The following is a 22,377-nucleotide window of genomic DNA, read 5'->3' on the forward strand; positions in this document are numbered from 1 at the left end:
CTGGGTGTTTTCTGGGTGTTTGAAGTCATGCCTTGTGGAATTGGTAATAATCTGAGAAAGATTTAGGGAGTCCCATTGCTTTAGGACTTGGTCAGGTGGTTTAAGCATGTCCCAGTTTAGGTCACCTAGCAGGACAAATTCAGATTTAGTGTAAGGGGCTAGGAGAGAGCTTAGGGCAGGTAGGGTACAGGTCAGTGCTGATGGAGGACGATAACACCCAGCGACAGTCAACAAAGAGCTATTTGAAAGTTTAACGCTTACCAGAAAATCAAATTGTTTGGGGATAGACTTGGTGGAGACAACCGAGCACTGAAGGTGATCCTTGGTAAAGATTGCCACCCCCAACTTTGGAAGGTCTGTCTTGCCGAAAAAGGTTATAACCAGAAAGGTTAACGTCAGTATTCAAAACACTCTTCCTAAACCACATCTCAGTAATGACCAACACAGAAGTCTTTCTTTCGCCTTTTATTCTTTCAGTTTCTCTAGAGTTTAGGTTTTGAAAACATGGCTCAGGGTGGTCTTGTTTTTGGCCACGTTTTGTGCAATTTTAGGTGGCTTTTGGCTCGGGAGTGGAGTAAATTCAGAACATCCCTAGCAGCTTTCCCACTAATCATTGCTATAGCATAAAGGCTATGGAATTACTCAATGTCATGGCCTTGGCTAAATGTTAGCATTGTTGCAAATTATGACCGTGCTGGCTTACTCATTGCATTCCCTTCTGTTTTTACACAGAAGACTTAGTAAATGAATCACCAACAGATTACATTTTTTAAAAGTATTTTTTATATATATAAAAAAAACTCTCGTGCTCATGTGTGTCTTTTTCAAGAAGTCAGTGCAATATATTTTTTAAGGTGGTAAGAGTACACTGGAGCAATACATCAATGATTTGTCACTTGTGGTATTACTATATTCAAACCACGTGACATTTCAGAGCGCCGGGATCTTCCCCTGCGCACGTACTACTATCGTAGCGGATGTTTAAACAGCACTTTAACAGTATGCTTATGAATGTAGAATGTATGACAAAGGTGGAAGAAGCATGCTCTCTTTCAGGCAGTAATGGATGAAGACTGTTTACGGATTTCGAGAGATGTTACAGGAAAACGGTGAGTTTCTCTGACAAATGTTGAAATGTGTGATTGAGATAATTGTAACTTTTAAGAAATTATTGATTTAGGTAGCAGTTAGCTCTGGTCCAGGTCCTTAATGCGCCTTCCTCTGTAGTGAAAGGATACGCACTAACCGCCCTGATCCAGAGCTATCATGCAGCGTGCACTTCTGGATATTACGTTCTGACTGATATTATTATTTGCGACTTAGTTATCAGTTCAGTTTTATGGTCTATCGTGCCGTGATTGGAAGTGTAGTTTTGTATTTTGGTGATCGACTAATGAGAAAAACTCTAAAAATGTTTTTTTTGTCTTCAAGGATCATGCGGGGAAATGTAGATACATTTATAGGTCACCTCAGTTACTGGTAGTTTGCTGTTATTGTAGCCTACATTGGCGTAAGGACATGAAAGAAAATTGTGAGTTTATTGTTGGTTATTTGTTATTTATATTTTATTATAATAATATTTCAAAGCAACTGTGATTAATCATTCCAGACGGCTATGCATTATTAAGTGTTCAATAAGCAAAGCATAGCTGTTCACCTTGCCACCATGTTCGACTCAGTGGGTAGTTAAATGTTGCATACATTTTTTTTTGTAAACAACGAGATGATCAATATTTAATGAATTGTTTAAATGGTAAAATATTTTAAATCAGTCAGGTTGTTGTAGGAACCTTGCAGTGCATGTTGTTTATGTCAATTTATGTGATTAAATCTGTCGCACGAGCGCTCACGCACGCTCAGCCGGTTATATCTCAACCTTATTCTCAGAATATTGTGTGTGCCATCAGGTAGGCTACGCTAGCCTAGACATAATAACAAGATAGTGTAGCACAACACGACCCACTTAGGTCTCCCATACAAACTGTCAAGTGAGTTGAAAGAAGCGCCTCCTCAAAAATCCCCGGAGCACCGAGATTAACGGGGGTGAAATGAATGTGCGCTACCGTCACTAATGGCAGGCGACACATAGAGCAAAGGTTTTATTTTCTCCTAAAGTCATCGTGTTCATCCTTAACATAAATGTGTGTCAGGAAAGAGGACATGTGACACAATGAAGACAAAGCCTTACAGCAGGCGGAGGAGCCAGCCCCTCTTTCAATATCGATCAAAAGTGTCTAGTCGGGTGGTAGATTTCCTTTCAGCACACAAACTCAGTTTCAGAGAAAACGGTCCAATATATATATATGTAGGCTATGCACTTACTGAACCAGTGTGCTGGCCCATGGTTCTGTAGAAGCTACAGCTTCTGGGCTATGATTTATACATTCTGAATCGTAAATGCCATGCTAAATGCGTAGGTTACTTGTATTACTATGCATTAATGATTCAAATTTGCATTTGTTTTATATAGCCTATCTCCTAGTCTCGTTTGTCAGGCAGCAGTTCCCTGATGCCTATTTTCCCAACCTGGTTTCATAGACTAGACGAACATAGTAGACGTAACATAGTAAATGTAAATCCGAGATACTCAAATTAGGGAGTTTCGAGTTCCAATCTCATCACTGATAATTTTTCAACTACTTACTATTTTTTGGCTACTTTGCAACTACTTAGCATGTTAGCTAACCCTTCTCCTAACCCTAATTTGTAACACTATACTACAGCATTTAATTGTAACATATCATACCAAATGGGTGGTGGACATCCAAAAATTAATACATACCATACGAAACATAACATATCATATTAAATGGAGTGTCTCAGATTTACGTACAGAATAATACGGAATGCTCTGAGACCAGGTTGATTTTCCCAGTGCTCTAGTGATCCATTCATTCACCCCTCTCATCATAAATGTGACCGACCAGCTTGATTCGGTCTTATGTAGCAAAATTTGAAATTTACATTGGATAAAAGTAGAGACTCAGAGCTAGAAAATTGTATATCATACACTACAGTTAAGGAACAATGGGAAAGTAATTATGCTTTGAAAGTTGATGAACTTGTAACCCCACTTTTGAGAAAATGGCCCTTGAATATTTTGGTGCACCTACTGGAGAGCTCTTCTTTGTCTACACACATTCAAATCAAAATCAAATCAAATTTTATTGGTCACATGCGCCGAATACAACAGGTGTAGTAGACCTTACAGTGAAATGCTTACTTACGAGCCCCTAACCAACAATGCAGTTGAAAAAAGTATGGATAAGAATAAGAAATAAAAGTACCAAGTAATTAAAGAGCAGTAGTAAAATAACAATAGCGAGACTATATACATGGGGGGTACCGGTACGGAGTCAATGTGCGGTGACACTTGAGGTAATATGTACATGAAGGTAGAGTTAAGTGACTATGCATAGATAATAACAGCAGAGAGTAGCAGCGGTGTAAAAGAGGGGGAGAGTGTGGGGGGGCTATGCAAATAGTCTGGGTAGCCATTTGATTAGGTGTCTTATGGCTTGGGGGTAGAAGCTGTTTAGAAGCCTCTTGGATCTAGACTTGGCGCTCCGGTACCACTTGCCGTGCGGTACCAGAGAGAACAGTCTATGACTAGGGTGGCTGGAGTCTTTGACAATTTTTAGGGCCTTCCTCTGACACCGCCTGGTATAGAGGTCCTGGATGGCAGGAAGCTTGGCCCCAGTGATGTACTGGGCCGTTCACACCACCCTTTGTAGTGCCTTGCGGTCGGAGGCCGAGCAGTTGCCATACCAGGCAGTGATGTAACCAGTCAGGATGCTCTCGATGGTGCAGCTGTAGAACCTTTTTAGGATCTGAGGACCCATGCCAAATCTTTTCAGTTTCTTGAGGGGGAATAGGTTTTGTCGTGCCCTCTTCACGACTGTCTTGGTGTGCTTGGACCATGTTAGTTTGTTGGTGATGTGGACACCAAGGAACTTGAAGCTCTCAACCTGCTCCACTGCAGCCCCATCGATGAGAATGTGGGCGTGCTCGGTCCTCTTTTTCCTGTAGTCCACAATCTTCTCCTTTGTTTTGATCACATTGAGGGAGAGGTTGTTGTCCTGGCATCACACGGCCAGGTCTCTGATCTCCTTCCTATAGGCTGCCTAGTCGTTGTCGATGATCAAGTCTACCACTGTTGTGTCATCGGCAAACTTAATGATGGTGTTGGAGTCGTGCCTGGCCGTGCAGGCATGAGTGAACAGTACAAGAGGGGACTGAGCACGCACTCCTGAGGGGCCCCAGTGTTGAGGATCAGCGCGGCGGATGTGTTGTTACCTACCCTTACCACCCGTGCGGCCCGTCAGGAAGTCCAGGATCCAGTCGCAGAGGGAGGTGTTTAGTCCCAGGGTCCTTAGCTTATTGATGAGCTTTGAGGGCACTATGATGTTGAACGCTGAGCTGTAGTTAATGAACAGCATTCTCACATAGGTGTTCCTTTTGTCCAGGTGGGAAAGGGCAGTGTGGAGTGCAATAGAGATTGCATCATCTGTGGATCTGTTGGGGCGGTATGCAAATTAAAGTGGGTCTAGGGTTTCTGGGATAATGGTGTTGAGGTGAGCCATGACCAGCCTTTAAAAGCACTTCATGACTACAGACGTGAGTGCTACGGGTCGGTAGTCATTTAGGCAGGTTACCTTCGTGTTCTTGGGCACAGGCACTATGGTGGTCTGCTTGAAACATGTTGGTATTACAGACTCGGTCAGGGAGAGGTTGAAAATGTCAGTGAAGTGAACACCCCCTTTAAAAATGTTTTGTTGCCTTACAGCCTGAAATGAAAACACATCAAATCAGACTTTATTTACACATGGATAACCTACAACCTACAATATCCAAGTGAAAAACATTTTCAAAAAAACTCTCTAATAAACAGTAAAATACCCTATTTGGATAGGTGAACACCCCCCAGAGTTAATACTTGATGGAATCACCTTTTGCTTGAATTACAGCCATGAGTCTCTTTGAATACGTCTCTACTAACTTTGCAGACCTAGACTGTGCAATATTTGCCCATTCTTCTTTGCAGAATTGTTTAAGCTCAGTCAAATTGCATGGTGACCGCTCATGGACTGCACTCTTCAAGTTCTTCCACAGATTCTCAATAGGATTTAGGTCAGGGCTCTGACTAGGCCACTCAAGGACTTTCACCTTAATTTCCTTCAGCCACTGTACGGTTGCTTTGGCAGTGTGCTTTGTTTCATTGTCATGTTGAAACGTGAACCATCTTCCCATTTTTAACTTCCTGTCAGAGGGCTGCAGGTTCTCCTCAAGAATCTGTCGGTATTTTGCACTGTACATTTTCCTTTCTATCCTGACAAGTGTTCCAGTCCCTGCTGAAGAGAAACACCGCCACAACAGGATGCTGCCACCGCCGTGCTGTACTGTTGGCATGGTGTTCTTTGAGTGGGAAGATTTATTGGGTTTTTGCCAGACATATCGTTTTGCTTTCAGGCCAAAAAGTTCAATTTTGGTCTCATCTGACCACAGCACCTTTTGCCACTTAGCCTTGGAATCTACAATCTACAACAAACGAGACTTGATGTGGCTTTTTTTGAGGACTGTTTTTTTTCTTGCCACCCTCCCATAGAGGCCAGATTTGTGGAGCGCTTGTGATATTGTGGTCACATACACACGTTGACCAGTCTTTGCCATAAAGGCCTGAAGCTCCTTCAAAGTCTCTATTGGCTTCTTGGTAGCCTCTGTGATCAGTCTCCTCCTTGCCCGGTCATCCAGTTTGGAGGGACAGCCTGAACTATGCAGGGTCTGGGTTGTGCCATATGCCTCCCACTTCTTAAAAATGGTCTTAACAGTGCTCCGAGGGATAGACAAAGCCTTTTAAATCGTTTTATATCCATCCCCTGACTTGTGCCTTTCCACAACTTTATCTCGTAGATCTTTTGAAAGTACCTTTCCGCCCGTAGTGGATTCTTTGCTTTGAATTGCACCACTAAGCAGTGGAGTCCTCTATGAACAACTGCTTTTATTTTGAACTAATCAAAGTCACTACAATTGATCACAGATGGAAGTAAATTAGCTTGATTTGTGATCTGGAAAGTGTTTGGTTATACCTCAGAAAGTTTGAAATTGCAATTCTAATTCTTATTCAAGTAGGGTATTTTACTGTTTTACTTTTAATACATTTAAAGATCTTTTTTTCTCCACTTGGATATTGTGGGTTACTGTGTGTAAATAAATTCTGAAAATGTCAAATGTTGTGTTTTCATTTCAGGCTCAAAGGCAACAAAAGGTGAACATTTTGAAAGGGGGTGGTGACTTTCTATACCCACTGTACATGGATGAACGCTTCTCCCTCTCTGTCACGGATGCCATGGTTGCCCTTAGTTTGACGATGTAATCCGGAGACAGGTGTTTTATACAACAGCTTTCTGTGTGTTCTATTTTCAACTCCCTCTGCATATTTGCAATCAAACGGCAGCTTCCATCGGGCAGAGCTAGCAGGAAGGTTCTTGTCTTTTTCTGTAGTTAAACCAACAAGGCTCGTAATTTAACAATTTTATTCGTATTTACAGATGGCAATACAAGTTTGTTATTAAGGCACATGAAAGTTCACATGTTCCAGAAGGCATTTCTGCCAAAAAACACATCTTGATAAAAATAAAAGTATGTTAAAGTCAAATGCCTGTCCTGTGAAGTAGTGACGTGCGACATACACCTAATTTCCTGAAACGAGTCACAAATGTAACTGGGAAATAAACAATTTATTATTTAAGCATCCATCTTGAACAGCCATAGGGTAAAAAGTCTGCTCTGCCACACAGGAAAGTGTTGCTCTTGTAAAAATGTAATTGGTTTAACAAGGCTTCTTGACCCACACTCATTTCAGAAGTATTTTTTGGTCAAGTAAAGACTGGGCTGGTCCAATTTGTTAATTTCTCCTCTGCACATCACAGGGACTGAGTCAACTGTATAGCTGCAGGGTTAAATCTTTTTCAGTTAAAAAGACAAAAGCAAGATGTAACACACTCTTTGGCTGAGTCTTTGCCTTAGAGTGCAGTTTAACTGCTTAGAGTGCAGTTTAATTATCTAACTGCTTTGACACAAGTCACTCAACAATTACACTGTATAGAATTACACAAGTCACTCTCTAATATTAAGGAAGTCTCGGTTCTGCTCACCTGAGTTAGAATACCTCATGATAAGCTGTAGACCACACTATTTACCAAGGTACTTTTTATGTATATTTTTTGTAGTATTTAGTATTTACCACCACAAACTGATGCTGGCACTAAGACCGCACTCAACGAGCTGTATAGGGCCATAAGCAAAAACTAAATAAATGCTCACCAAGAGGCGACGCTCCTAGTGGCCGGTGACTTTATGTGGTCTGATGAAGCGGATGCTACACTACACGACTGTTTCGCTAGACCAGACAGGAAAATGTTCTGAGATTCATCCGATGGCATTGAAGAGTTTAGCACATCAGTCACTGGTTTCATTAATAAGTGCATCGACGACGTTGTCCCCACATTGACCAAACATACATATCCCAACCAGAAGCCATGGATTACAGGCAACATCCGCACTGAGCTAAAGGCTAACGCTGCCGCTTTCAATGAGCGGGACACTAATCCAGACCCTTATAAGAAATCCTGCTACGCCCTCCAACGAACCGTCAATACAAGACCAAGATCGAATCCTACTACACCAGCTCTGATGCTCGTCGGATGTGGCAGGGTTTGCAAACTATCACGGATTACAAAAGGAAAACCAGCCGCGAGCTATCCAATGGAATGAGCCTACCAGACAAGCAAAATACGTGTACCTTCTAAGTACGCTTCGAGGCTAGCAACACAGAACTATGCATGAGAGCACCAACTGTTCCGGACGACTGTGTGATCACGCTCTCCGTAGCCGATGTAAATAAGACTTTTAAACAGGTTAACATTCACAAGGAAGCAGGGCCAGACGGATTACCAGAACACATACTCAGAGCATACGCTGACCAGTTGGCAAGTGTCTTCACTGACATTTTCAACCTCTCCCTGACCCAGTCTGTAATACTTATATGTTTTGAGCAGACCACCATAGTCCCTGTGCCCATGAACGCCAGGGTAACCTATCTAAATGACTATCGCCCCGTAGCAATCATAGCCATGAAATGTTCACATCTCTCAACTCCACCACATTACCCTCTGCAAAACCCTGCCAAGTCTGAGTACCTAGGCAATGTACCCCTCGAGCTCCTCTGAGACCGCCGGGGACCCTCCCAATGCCGTCTCTTTATACCTGCAGCCTTTCCCCTCCGGAATAGTTGCCTTTTCCCCCCGACCTCAACAGATTTGTCTACTGCAGCTTGCAGCACTCTTGCTGGGCCATCCCGTTGACTGTCCGACTGCAAGACCCACATGGAATCATGAGGGTCGACCAATTTCTTTTTTTGTGCACGATCTTCTCACTCTACAGAGGGACGGTGATCTTCCTTCTTCCCACGACCTTTGTTGGAACCACATAACTGGTCTGCCTCCCAATGTTCGCCCTGACACGCTTCAGCGGGGCTTCCTCTCCAGAGTCGGTGGCGGTCCCACTTTGTCACAACTTCCTGGTTGGTGAAGAGTAGTCCTTGAAGGTCCCACATGACATTCATTCCCATGATGCCGGGCACTTCTTGTGGTTCCCTACTCTCTGACGGAGGATGCTTCAAGAAGAAGACACACTTCCCATGTAGTTTTCTTCCCATGCACTTCATGTCTGTCTCCAGACAGCCAAAAACAGGAATATCCAGCCCTTTGGTGGCTGTAAAACGCACCCACCTTGCACACGACAGTTCTAGATCACCAGATAGCTAGATCAACTCCAAAGTGCTTTTTAAAAGTGTGTCTTGGCAATGGTGGTGACCTCTGACCCAGTATCAAGCAAACATTTAGTCTTAACTCCAGCAATTTTCACCTCCACTATCAGGCAGCTACCAAAAGCTTTCAAGGTCTTTCACAGTCTAACTGACTGCAGATGGTTGATACGTTCCTTCCACCCTGGCTATCAATGTCTATTAGTTGGACCAAGACTGGCATGGTTATACCAGTAGACCCCCCTTGAAACCCCTGCACCATGTGCAGTAATGGCTAGTATGCCCCGGCTGTCCGCACGTGTACCAAATACAGTGCATTCGGAAAGTATTCAGACCCTTTGACTTTTCCCACATTTTGTTACGTTACAGCCTTATTCTAAAATGTATTAAATAATTTTTTCCCTCATCAATCTACACACAATACCCCATAATGACAAAGCAAAAATAGGTTTTTAGAAATCTTTGCAAATGTATTAAAAATAAAAACTGAAATATCACATTTACACAAGTATTCAGACCCTTTACTCAGTACTATGTTAATGCACCTTTGGCAGCTATTACAGCCTCGATTCTTGGGTATGATGCTAGAAGCTTGGAACACCTGTATTTGGGGAGTTTCTCCCATTCTTCTCTGCAGATCCTCTCAAGCTCTGTCAGGTTGGATGGGGAGTGACGCTGCACAGATATTTTCAGGTCTTCCAAAGATGTTTGATCTGGTTCAAGTCCGGGCTCTGGTTGGGGCACTCAAGGACATTCAATGACATGTCCACGAAGTCACTCCTGTATTGTCTTGGCTGTGTGCTTAGGGTCGTTGTCCTGTTGAAGGTGAATCTTCGCCCCACTCTGAGTTCCTGAGTGGTCTGGAGCAGATTTTAATCAAGGATCTCTCTGTACTTTGCTCCGTTCATCTTTCCCTCGATCCTGACTAGTCTCCCAGTCCCTGCCACTGAAAAACATCCCCACAGCATGATTCTGCCACCACCATGCGTCACCGTAGGGATGGTGCCAGGTTTCCTCCAGACGTGACACTTGGCATTCAGGCCCAAGAGTTCGATCTTGGTTTCATCAGACCAGAGAATCTTGTTTCTGTGGGACCTTATGACTGTGGGACCTTATAACTGTGGGGCCGTATATAGACAGGTATGTGCCTTTCCAAATAATGTCCAATCAATTGAATTTACCACAGGTGGACTCCAATCAAGTAGTAGAAACATCTCAAGGATGATCAATGGAAACAGGATTCACCTGAGCTCAATTTCGAGTCTCATAGCAAAGGGTCTGAATACTTATCTAAATACGGTATTTTCTTTTCTTTTTCTTTTTTTAAATCTAAAAACCTGTTTTCGCTTTGTCATTATGGGGTATTGTGTGTAGATTGATGAGGGGAAAAAAATATTTGATCAATTTTAAAATAAGGCTATAACTTAAGAAAATGTGGAAAAAGTCAAGGGGTCTGAATACTTTACGAATGCACTGTGAATCGTTCATCGTTGTCCATCAATGGAGGTCTGGTGTTCCTCCTCCCTGGGGCCTGTTCCTCTTGGGGGGTTCGGTCTCTCCTGGCCTGGCAAATGTCCTGAACCAGTTCTTCCTGCTAAGGAAGCTATCTTCTGATTTGTGTCTTGGAGGCCCTCTAAAGCTACAGAAGATGACGGCGTAGCCGCCGCAGCCTCACTCACCGTGCCTCGTGATTTGTTGCTGTTCTTGGCTGGGGTTGGGGGGTGTTTTTCCTCCTCTTACCAGGTGATGGCAACATTAATCATATCAATGAAGGGCAATTTTTTCTCCTTTAGGACCATCTTCATCTCCCGACGAAGGCCATCCTCACTGAATTCCAACATCAGCTGTTTCTTGAGTATTTCTTCCGGCTCTGTAACACAGTTGGGATCTTTTTTTAGCACTCTGTCCAACTTTGTCTGCAGGTCATATGCATAGGCCCGAATGGTCTCATCAGCTCCTTGCGTCTTCCCATACAACTCCTTAAACAAGGTCCCCAGACGAACCTTACCCCCGTACATGTCCAAAAGTACTGCATAGATGCCGGCAACATCCTCTTCATCCTCTAACATCAGCTTCACCGTTTCACTGGCCTCTCCTTTCAGGTGCTGCCTGATTAGCTCCGCCCAATCACTTACCGGCACACAGGAGACCCGTAAGCTCAACTTCACCAGGGCTAGCCATTCCTCAACCGTCTGCTCCCAAGAGGCCCCACTGAAGTCTGATAGTTTTCGGTCACGAGGAATATACACAGTTGGTGCAGCAGTTAGGCTTGGGCGGTATCCAGATTGTCATACGTTCATACCGACCTTGTGCCATACCAAGATATTCAATAAAACCGACACTGAACACAAGGGGCTTATGAAGTGTGTGCAGCCTGTGCAAGAAACAAATCAGAGCTCATGCTTTTCATGCAACTTTTTTCAAATCATCATAAGTCACATCATGCAGCATTAGAATTAATTAAAAATCAAAACATATAGCCCATCGTTTGTATCACAACTAAAGTTACATAAATAACTCTAAATTAAGCATATAGGAGGGCCTGTTTCTTTGTTAACCGCTCAACACAGAATAGACGCATGTGCGCACCCACCTCAGAAATCGTTTGGAGAAAATATCCTTTCTATTTAATTCAGCTTTGTTCAGTTGTATTTTTAATAATATAAAATAATTGTATATCTTACCTTTTATTTAACTAGGCAAGTCAGTTAAGAACAAATTCTTATTTACAATGACGGCCTACCCTGGCCAATTGTGCACCGCCCTATGGGACTCCCAATCACGACCAGATGTGATGCAGCCTGGATTCGAACCAGTAATGCCTCTTGCACTGAGATGCAATGCCTTAGACCACTGTGCCACCCGGGTGCCCAATAATAATAATGCCATGGAATTCTCCGAAAATCTTGTCTGCTAAATTAGTTAGCATAGCCCACAGCCATGTGGCATAGCCAGATAAGGGCCTAACATAAGGAGAACTCAGAGTATGCTATTCTGTTCTTCTGAAATAGACTACATTTTCTTCATATCGTGTTTCTTTAGACCTTTCTAAAATAAACATTGGATTTATTGTGATGGTGCAGGCTATATTAAATTGATTTATTATAATTCTTAAAATGCAGATGTTCGAAAGGTCTACATCAGTGGCTTGTAGGCTATGTGTGGAAGCCAGGAGATGCTAAATGTGTTTATGTTAATTAACGGTCAATTATCATGAGACCGGCAGTTATTTGCTTGACAATCACTGGCTGACAAAATTTCATGACAGCCACATCATCCATCTCCAACTTAGACTGGGACCCCTTTTAGTTTGGTTTATCTAAAATGGGTGACAGAATAGTTCACAAAATAGCATACTGTAACCTACCTCACGTGCACGTGTAGCCTAGTTTAAAGCCAACCAATGAAAACATACCAATACAACCAATACAACCTAGAAGTCTTAGAGCATTTGTATCAGATAGCTCAATATCAAAACGAACAAGTAATAGGGAAAGCCACATCTCTCAACTCCGCCACACATATCTATAGACGCCTTTACAGGGTGGGTTCCAACGTGTTTTCCCATTGAGAGACTTCAGAGTTGTTGCAGGTAAATTATATTCATTACTCACAAAGAATTGTCTGGGTTGTCACACAGTTCCAGGCTGATAAATGGAAGAACAAACAATATAGTCCGGGTGTTCTAACAGGTTCCAAGATGGTAACGATGTAAAAAAAAAAAAAGGTAAAGCCATGAATGTAAAAAAAACATGGTGGTTTGGTTGAAAAAACAATGGTTTACACGGTTGAAAGCTGTTTCTCTTTGGCATCTTCCATATAGGCCTCCTACACTTCTTCCAATTATACTGAGGCCATCTTTACCCATAATCCCTTTATGCTGTCCAACAGGCCATTAGGTGTCACAATAGTCATAAAGTTGGGTTTCTGTACATACAATAAACAGTTGTCATACAATTCTATATTCAATAACAAATCAACCAAAATATATTTTATACTGTACATTTTCTTTATGTACCAAAATGGGTCTAACAATGACCATCAAGGTTGATGACTAGATCAAGGTAGGTCAACAAAGTCGTTTTCAGTTGAGATACACCAACTAGGAGTTGTGGTATTACTTGTCTATCGTGTGGTTTTTGGTTGCTTGCTAATTGATTCTCAGCAATGAAGCGCTTTAACATGCAAATGACTCAACATGCTAAGGGCCTTGACAAATCAGATGTACATTTCCATAAAGCCGAGGGCTGACTTTAAACCATGTTGCCGCTTTTGGACAGTCGCACATAGTCATGTATGCACTATGCACATAACTCAGATGCACATAACCACTATGCACATAACTACTATGCACATAACTCAGATGCACATAACCACTATGCACATAACTACTATGCACATAACTCAGCTTCTGTGTCCTTCGAGCAACTCACTCTCACTCATTCTTCCTTTAGTGGCCCCTAAGGGGTTTTCTGTGAATACAGAGTAATTATGTTTCTGTCTCTGTATGTGTGTGTAAGTAAGGTAAAGTCTATCACATTAGACTACAGTGGCTGTAGAGTAGACAAACCACGAGAAGGAATGGATGTGGCTTACATATTAGGGGCATACTGTAGATCTAGAATTTTATAAAACAGAAAGCTGTGAAACAAGCCAGAAAAACGCCTTTTGCGATCAAAATTAAAAAGCCCTTGTTAGTTTGCTTACTAGGCCAATAGGCCATCTTCAAGCATGATTTGTTCCGGAGATATCCAACCAATATGAATGACATGTAAACGTCTGTGGGAAAATGCTCTGCAAATAGAGTGAATCTTGTGATTTCCTCATTTGTGTTTGCATACATTCAAAGGTTTAATATATCACACAACCTGCATACCAAAATAGGAAATGTGACCTCGCTTTTTCTCTCTTTCCCTCTCTCTCTCTACCCTCCAGACACTATGTATGAGACGACCATGACTCAGATCAGCGTGGCAGCCACCAACTGCAACCTGACCTACTTTGAGGACCGCGTGCCCCTGGTTGTGCTTTACAGTGTGGTACTGATTATTGGGCTGCCCGCCAATATCATTACTGTCTACCTGACCTTCCTCCAGGTGCGCCGCAAAAACGTCCTGGGCATCTATCTGTTGAGCCTGTCCGTGTGCGACCTCATCTACCTCTGCACCCTGCCCATGTGGGCCGACTACGCGAACATGGGCCACCAGTGGCGCTGGAGCTCAATGGCTTGCAAGGTGACGGGCTACTTCTTCTTCAACAACATGTACATCAGCATCTTCCTGCTGTGCTGTGTCTCCAGCGACCGATATGTGGCCGTGGTCTACGCCGTGGAGTCGCGCGGCCTTCGCCAGCAGAAGCTGGCAGTTGCGGTTACCTTGGTAATCGTCTTGGTGGTGTTCATGGGCCACGTGCCAGTTTTTACCATGATGGAGGGCAACGTGGTAGAGAAGAAATGCTTTGAGCCGGGCCAGAGCACGCTCACAGTGACGGGTTTCAACTACGCACGCTTCGTCATTGGCTTCTTGGCCCCACTGGTCGTGCTGGTGGTCACCAACCGTGCCATCCTGGCCAGCGTGCAGGCCAGCACGGGGCTGCGGCCGTGCCAGAAGGAGCGGGTGCGCTACTTGGCGATTGCCGTGGTTATCCTCTTCCTGGTGTGCTTCGCGCCGTACCACATCATCCTGCTGCTGCGCGCAGTCACCTTCCACATCCCCAAGCTGCAGAAGACATGCAACTTTGAGGAAAGCATATACACCCCTTACACTATCTCTTTGGGCCTGTCCACCTTAAACAGCGCCATCAACCCCATCCTCTACGTGCTCTCCAGCGACAACATTCGCAAGGAGCTGCGTAGCGGCCTGAAATACCTCCGGGGGCGGGCCACCCTGCAGCCGCGTTCCACCGACAGCAGCCAGCACAAGATGCACAACTCCAAGAACTCGTCAGAAGTGGCAGCCGCCATACTGGATGTGGCAAAGGATGGCAGAGGAAGGGTAGAGGTTTGATATGGGAGCCAGAGGGGTATCCAGATATGACTGCTGAAGGAACTCTGGGATGGTGACTTGCAGGTACTCTGGAATATTAAACAAACTCAGCATAGAGCCAGGTGGAACCCCAAACATAGCAAGAGCAATGGGAGACAATGTATTCCAGCCATCCCAGAAACTGACTGGAATGTATATGATTGAAATGTGTCAAGCAGGACTTCAACTCCGCTTTGAGTTAATTTCTGCCTAATTTTTTGCTGTTCGTCTCCGGTTGAAGAAATTGGGTTATTCCTGCTATGCGGTACCTTTAGGACCTCATAACTTTTGTATTCTATTTTTAGTTTACTATCAGAAAAAGGGAAACATATTGGTCAAACTCAGGAACTTACATTTTTTTAGGTGCATAATCATAACATGGTGGAACATAACAGGGTGGAACATAACAGGGTGGAACATAACAAGGTGGAAATGTGGAGCCTATATTAGCCATAGCGCTGGGAGTGAGCAAGATTGAGCTAGCATAATGGTGAACACTTGAACAGGATTTTAAATTCTCTTATCAAACATATTTTAACATTTGTAAATGTTTTGACTTGCTCTAATTTAGCCTAACAGGGTGGAAATGTATGAGTGGGACATGCAGACTATTAATATTTATTTAGCCGTGCACCATTGTTTTCCCACCAAGGAATTATGACTCTTCCTAAATATGGTGTCATTGTAGGAAGGGGTTGTTTTCTTAAGTGGAGAATTACGACAAACTAACAGGATGGAAAGTGATATCAGGGACACACAGAAATAAATAAAATGATAATAAATAAAGTAATCATGAAAAAAACGTTATTGATGAGAGATAATTTAACTAGGACTATAAAATAATGAAAACATATTTTAAATAGTGTATTTTATGGCTAATATTTCTCATGGAAGTTGATGAATAACAACCGGGGGACAAAAAATGCCTACATCTACTGAAGAAAAGTGTTCAAAATGCATAGAATTCCCTTTTAATATCCATATTTTTAAGGTAAAGGACACCTGACTTTATATTTAAAGCCTTTTAGAATCCACATTTTACACTGAATAAGAAGTAATATACTGAATCCTGGGTGACAGAAAAGGCGCCACATAGTTGTAGGAATGACCCAATTGTCAATGTTTGCCAAATTCAGCATTTATTTGTGTCCATGTGAAAGAAAAGTTTGAAACTTGACTGCTCTGGTGCTAATGTAGGAGTGAGAAACAGATTTTCTATTAATGGAAAAATTGTGTTTGCCTTTGGACAAACAGTATTTGTTAAAGAAATTGTGCAAAATGTGATACGCTGCAATACATATTATATATATATTGTGTTTGTCTCTAGAAACATAGGTGATTTCACAGTAGATGATCAACAGCATGCTCTTACAGTTTATTTTATTTTGAAAACGAAAATGTTTAGTGTTCGTCATGTTTTTGGTGTTGTGTTTTGCAACATGAAGATATAATCTTCGTATAACCTTTAATATACATTTAGTGTTTTTCGTCCTATGTTGCAGACCTTTTTAAAAGTTTGTAAAAAGCAAAGGCTTGTTCTTTTTATTGAAACATTTCATCTCGATGAATATTATTTATACTGTTTCTGTACATTTTTAAATAAACATTTGAAGTAAAATGTGACATTTCAGTTTCATTTTTGAAGTGGAAGTCTGTCCAGATTTATCTTGCTCCTACGGGTGAAACGTGAGTTTCACACTATAACAGGAACAAACAAAGAGTGAGAATGCATAGGCACTTAAAGGTACTGACACATAATAAAAGCTTTATTCCACTAATGCACTGTCAGGCTTTTTAGTTTGCATGCATAGCCTATATTACGTGTGGTTTCAGTGTTGTGACAGAAAAAAAACAGCGTTTGATGTTAAAAGAATATGAACATGCAGATGAAGGTGTGTTTAGGAGCTGTCTCAATAGAAAGAGCATCCGGTAAGCTTGTGGTTTGGAACATTGTTTTTTCGCGGCCAAAAACATGCATAAAAGTGTCACGTCTAGCTGTTCTTGGGCATTCATTTTGGTTGACACGGTCATGGATGAAAAGTGCATGAGGTGGAGAGATTGCGTAGAAACATGAGAGATGTGGGCCATAAAGTTGCAGGAATTCTTACCATTCTTAACCCATTGAATGGTTTCTCTTGTACAGCTCTATGTGTATGAACACGGTTGCTATTTGACATGCGGGTGTAGCGACACCTGCAAAAACATCTGCTAAATATGTGTATGTGACCAATACAATTTGATTTGATTTAGTTCATCAAAGGCAAATGCACACAAAGTGGTGACTACCATTGAAGAAATCCCAGTATAGATGGTTCCACAAGTAGTCTAAACTAGAGCAAGTTATTATCAATCAATCACATGTATTTATAAAGCCCTTTTTACATCAGTCGATGTCACAAAGTGCTGTACAGAAACCCAGCCTAAAACCCCAAACGGCAAGCTATGCAGATGTAGAAGCACAGTGGCTAGGAAAAACTCCCTAGAAAGGCCGGATCTTAGGAAGAAACCTAGAGAGGAACCAGGCTCTGAGGGGTGGCAAGTCCTCTTCTGGCTGTGCCGGGTGGAGATTATAACAGAACATGGCCAAGATCTTCAAATGTTCATAGATGACCAGCAGGGTCCGATAATAATAATCCGAGTGGTTGTAGAGGGTGCAACAGGTCAGTACCTCAGGAGTAAATGTCAGTTGGCTTTTCATAGCCGATCATTCAGAGTTAGAGACAACAGGTGCGGTAGAGAGAGAGTCCAAAACCGCAGGTCCGGGACAAGGTAGCACGTCCAGTGAACAGGTCAGGGTTCCATAGCCACAGGCAGAACAGTTGAAACTGGAGCAGCAGCATGATCAGGTGGACTGGGGACAGCAAGGAGTCATCAGGTCAGGTAGTCCTATTACAGCTTTGTATATCAATCAATTTCTTTTTTACCTTGATATATGTATAGGGACATGAAAGGTGTTATGAAAACAGACTGCTATATTCAAATTCAAACAGACACAGGATGTAGGTGTCTGATGGTGCTGTATACTGTGGCTCTATATAGTCTGTTGCAAATACAAAAAAGTAATTTGCTAATGTTTTTTTATACAAAAACAATTTAATAGAGTAATATAATATAGAGTAATATAATAGTCAGAACAGTTAACAGGGTCTGTTTCCTGTACTTCTAAGACATGCCAGGCTAAGATTTTATGTCACACGAGTTCACACTTTGCTGACGTGGAAGAGACAAGCTCGGTGAATACATAGTGTGTGTGTAACTAGAGCTTGTAGTCTCAGTTTTTACAAGTAGCTGTCTTGCATAGCAGACACAAATTCCTGACATCTAAAGTTTTTTTTCTAAAGTCTTAAAATAAATTTGGGAGGAACTTCAAATTAAATAATTTTAGGCTACTTTACATGAAATATCGAGAGAGAAAAAAATACATCTACAGAGGAAATCTACAATCTTTTCATTTTGTCAACCAAGATTTCACTGCAACTGCATTTCTCATGGGAAACATGTCTATATTAAATAATGGCTAAATAAACTTCCATTGTGAAAGAAAACTATGCACAATGGCAGCTCTGTGTACTATCCTCCAAAAAGGATAAGCACACGCATCAAAATGAATTAAATATATCTGTTTAAGAGAAATCTTTCTCACTTGCCAATCATCCTTGTGCCCTGCTTGTGTTGTTGAGCATACATAACACAAGTGCAGTCACTCTGTGAGATTTCAGACCCTCGCCACGTCAGTAAAACATGCCACACATCTTTCACTAGCATAACACCCGTTTATACCAGTTATAGCTCAGCCCTGTTGATATAACAGCTAATCCACCCAGGCTAAAAATACATCATTTGTGTATGATATGATTTTGACTGACGTTTTTTCTTTGGTTTGCTGATGTTGTTTTATGACCGACAGTTTATTTATTAGACTGACTGCTTTTCTCGGTGGTTTAGTAGCTGCGCATTCGAGTGTGAACTTGTGAGCTGTGTTTTTCTGCGTTTTCTATTTGTGTCCGTTTCCTCCCACAGAAACACAAACATGTCCAAGTAGGATTAACATTACTTTTAAGTTATTTTGCTGCGAGGTTGATGGACTGACTACTCTCACCAAACAGCCTTTCCACCTCGTCAGCCTGATTCCAGTAATAAGCCCTGAATATACTGTACAGTGCTCATAAATAACAGCTTTTAAAATGGAAACCTTGGTGATTCGTTTTTACTGTATCAAACACAATAGGACAAGGAGGCAAAAGGGCAACTCTTATGTATAGCATCTTGCCAACAGGTAAGATCACACAAATGGCTTCGGGTAAATAGAAAAGCAGTCGGTAATGCCATGACTAGAGGTCGACCGATTAATCGGAATGGCCGATTAATTAGGGCCAATTTCAAGTTTTCAGAACAATCGGAAATCGGTATTTTTGGGCGCCGATTTGCCAACATATATATATATTTTTTTTTACACCTTTATTTAATCTTTATTTAACTAGGCAAGTCAGTTAAGAACACATTCTTATTTTCAATGACGGCCTAGGAACGAGGCAGAACGACAGATCTTTAACCTTGTCAGCTCGGGGGATACAATCTTGCAACCTTACGGTTAACTAGTCCAATGCTCTAACACCTGATTGCATTGCACTCCACAAGGAGCCTGCCTGTTACGCGAATGCAGTAAGCTATGGTAAGTTGCTAGCTAGCATTAAACTTATCTTAAAAAAAACAATCAATCAATGACTGTCATTGCTCCAATGTGTACTTAACCATAAACATCAATGCCTTTCTTAAAATCAATACACAAGTATATATTTTTAAACCTGCATATTTAGCTAAAGGAAATCCAGGTTAGCAGGCAATATTAACCAGGTGAAATTGTGTAATTTCTCTTGCGTTCATTGCACGCAGAGTCAGGGTATATGCAACAGTTTGGGCCGCCTGGCTCTTTGCGAACTAATTTGCCAGAATTTTACGTAATTATGACATAACATTGAAGGTTGTGCAATGTAACAGGAATATTTAGACTCATGGATGCCACCCGTTAGATAAAATACGGAACGGAATAAACGTTTTGTTTTCGAGGTGATAGTTTCCGGATTAGTCAAAGGTATATGGTTTAGAGAGAAATAGTCTACGCGTTATAATTCCTGTAATAACTTGTGGCTGAACTTGAAAGGGGTTCCTTCGTTATTTTACCGTAAATGTCTTCCATAGAGAATGTCTTGATCTACTTCAAATAAGGTCTGTGTTTCGCGGAGGAGCAGACTGACAGGGGACCATGCAGACAAGCTCTGCTCTGCTTTCTGCACTACAACCTAAAACTTCTTAACTGGGAATATTGAAGACCCATGAAAGCTGGTGGTTCGTTTTAACATATGTTTTCATGTTATTTGAGACTAAATTGATTTTATTTATGTATTATATTAAGTTAAAATAAAAGTGTTCATTGTTCATTCAGTATTGTTGCAATTGTCATTATTACAAAAATGTGTGTGTGTGTGTATGATATATATATATATATAAAACAATTTTTTTTTAAATCGGCCGATTAATCGGTATCGGCTTTTTTTGTCCTCCAATAATCGGTATCGGCGTTGAAAAATCATAATCGGTCGACCTCTAGCCATGACACACATAGTCTGGAGAGAGTATTACATAAAGAGACGGATATGACAATAACGATATTCGGAGGGTTGATATCTTTATTTCATGAAGACACATAGTAATCACTGATAGAGCGTGATCACATATCAGACTATAGAGAATGGCCAATGGGATACAGAAGACCATACCCACCATCACATACGGACATATTCAACCTCCCTGTCCTAGTCTGTAATCCCCTCATGCTTCAAGATGTCCACCATTGTGGTAACCTGCCTAAATTACTATCGCCCTCCATGTCATCAAATGTAATTTGTCACATGCGCCGAATACAACAGGTGTATCCTTACTGTGAAATGCTTACTTAAGCCCTTAACCAACAATGCAGTTTAAAAAAAATTAGAGTCAAGAAAATATATACCAAATAAAAATGTAATAATTAAATAACAATTATGAGGCTATATTCAGGGGGTACCGGTATCAAGTCAGTGTGCGGGGGTACAGGTTAGAGGTAATTTGTACATGTAGGTAGGGGTAAATTGACTATGCATATATAATAAACAGAGAGTAGCAGCAATGTAAAAACAAAGGGGGGGGGGGGTCAATGTAATAGTCCGGGTGGCCATTTGATACATTTTTCAGCAGTCTTATGGCTTGGGGGTAGATGCTGTTAAGGAGCCTTTTGGACCTAGACTTGGTGCTCCGGTACCGCTTGCCGTGCAATATCAGAGAGAACAGTCTATGACTTAGGTGACTGGAGACATTGACGATTTTTTGGGCCGTCCTCTGACACAGCCTAGTAAATACGCTACCGTTCAAAAGTTTGGGGTCACTTAGAAATGTTCTTGTTTTTGAAAGAAAAGCACATTTCTTTGTCCATTAATATAAAATACAGTGTAGACATTGTTAATGTTGTAAATGACTATTGTAGCTGGAAACGGTTGAATTGTAATGGAATATCTACATAGGCGTACAGAGGCCCATTATCAGCAACCATCACTCCTGTGTTCCAATGGCACGTTGTGTTAGCTAATCCAAGTTTATCATTTAAAAGGCTAATTGATCATTAGAAAACCCTTTTGCAATTATGTTAGCACAGCTGAAAACTGTTGTTCTGATTAAAGAAGCAATAAAACTGGCCTTCTTTAGACTAGTTGAGTATCTAGAGCATCAGCATTTGTGGGTTCGATGACAGGCTCAAAATGGCCAGAAACAAATACATTTCTCCTGAAACTCTAGTCTATTCTTGTTCTGAGAAATGAAGGCTATTCCATGCGAGAAATTGCCAAGAAAGTGAAGATCTCGTACAATGCTGTGTACTACTCCCTTCACAGAATAGTGCAAACTGGCTCTAACCAGAATAGAAAAAGGAGTGGGAGGCCCCGGTGCACAACTGAGCAAGAGGACAAGTACATTAGTGTTTGGACAAGTGCATCTAGTTTGAGAAACAGACGCCTCACAAGTCCTGAACTGGCAGCTTCCTTAAAAAGGAGCCGCAAAACACCAGTCTCAACATCAACAGTGAAGAGGCGACTCCGGGATGCTGGCCTTCTATGCAGAGTTCCTCTGTCCAGTGTCTGTGTTATTTTGCCTATCTTAAGGGTTTATTTTTATTGGCCAGTCTGAGATATGGCTTTTTCTTTGCAACTCTGCCTTGAAGGCCAGCATCCCGGAGTCGCCTCTTCACTGTTGACGTTGAGACTGGTGTTTTGTTGGTGCTATTTAATGAAGTTGCGTGGCAGATGTGTTGTTGCCTACCCTTACCACCTGGGGGCGGCCCATCAGGAAATCCAGGATTCAGTTGCAGAGGGAGGTGTTTAGTGCCAGGTGTCCTTAGCTTAGTGCTTTGAGAGGCTGATTAAGCTCCACCTTACCTGACACCCTGGACCCATTACAATTTGCATACCAACCCAACAGATCCACAGACGACGCAATCGCCAT

At 41.9% G+C, this 22,377-nt stretch overlaps 1 protein-coding gene across 2 annotated transcripts; it reads left to right on the forward strand.

Moving 5' to 3' along the window:
- The first annotated feature begins 960 nt into the window (after positions 1–960).
- LOC139556479 (probable G-protein coupled receptor 132) lies at positions 961–16,465 on the forward strand. 2 transcript variants are annotated; one of them, XM_071370472.1, is made up of 3 exons: positions 965–1,109; positions 1,432–1,531; positions 13,760–16,465. In XM_071370472.1, exons 2-3 carry the CDS (start codon positions 1,519–1,521, stop codon positions 14,827–14,829), a joined length of 1,083 nt encoding a protein of 360 aa, XP_071226573.1. In that variant the 5' UTR covers positions 965–1,109; positions 1,432–1,518; the 3' UTR covers positions 14,830–16,465. The 2 variants fall into 2 exon arrangements, with proteins under 2 accessions (XP_071226572.1, XP_071226573.1); XM_071370471.1 differs by lacking the exon at positions 1,432–1,531 and having other exon boundaries at positions 961–1,109.
- Positions 16,466–22,377: the final 5,912 nt, after the last annotated feature.

This window comes from Salvelinus alpinus, chromosome 27, assembly GCF_045679555.1.
Source record: "Salvelinus alpinus chromosome 27, SLU_Salpinus.1, whole genome shotgun sequence".
NCBI lineage: Eukaryota > Metazoa > Chordata > Actinopteri > Salmoniformes > Salmonidae > Salvelinus > Salvelinus alpinus.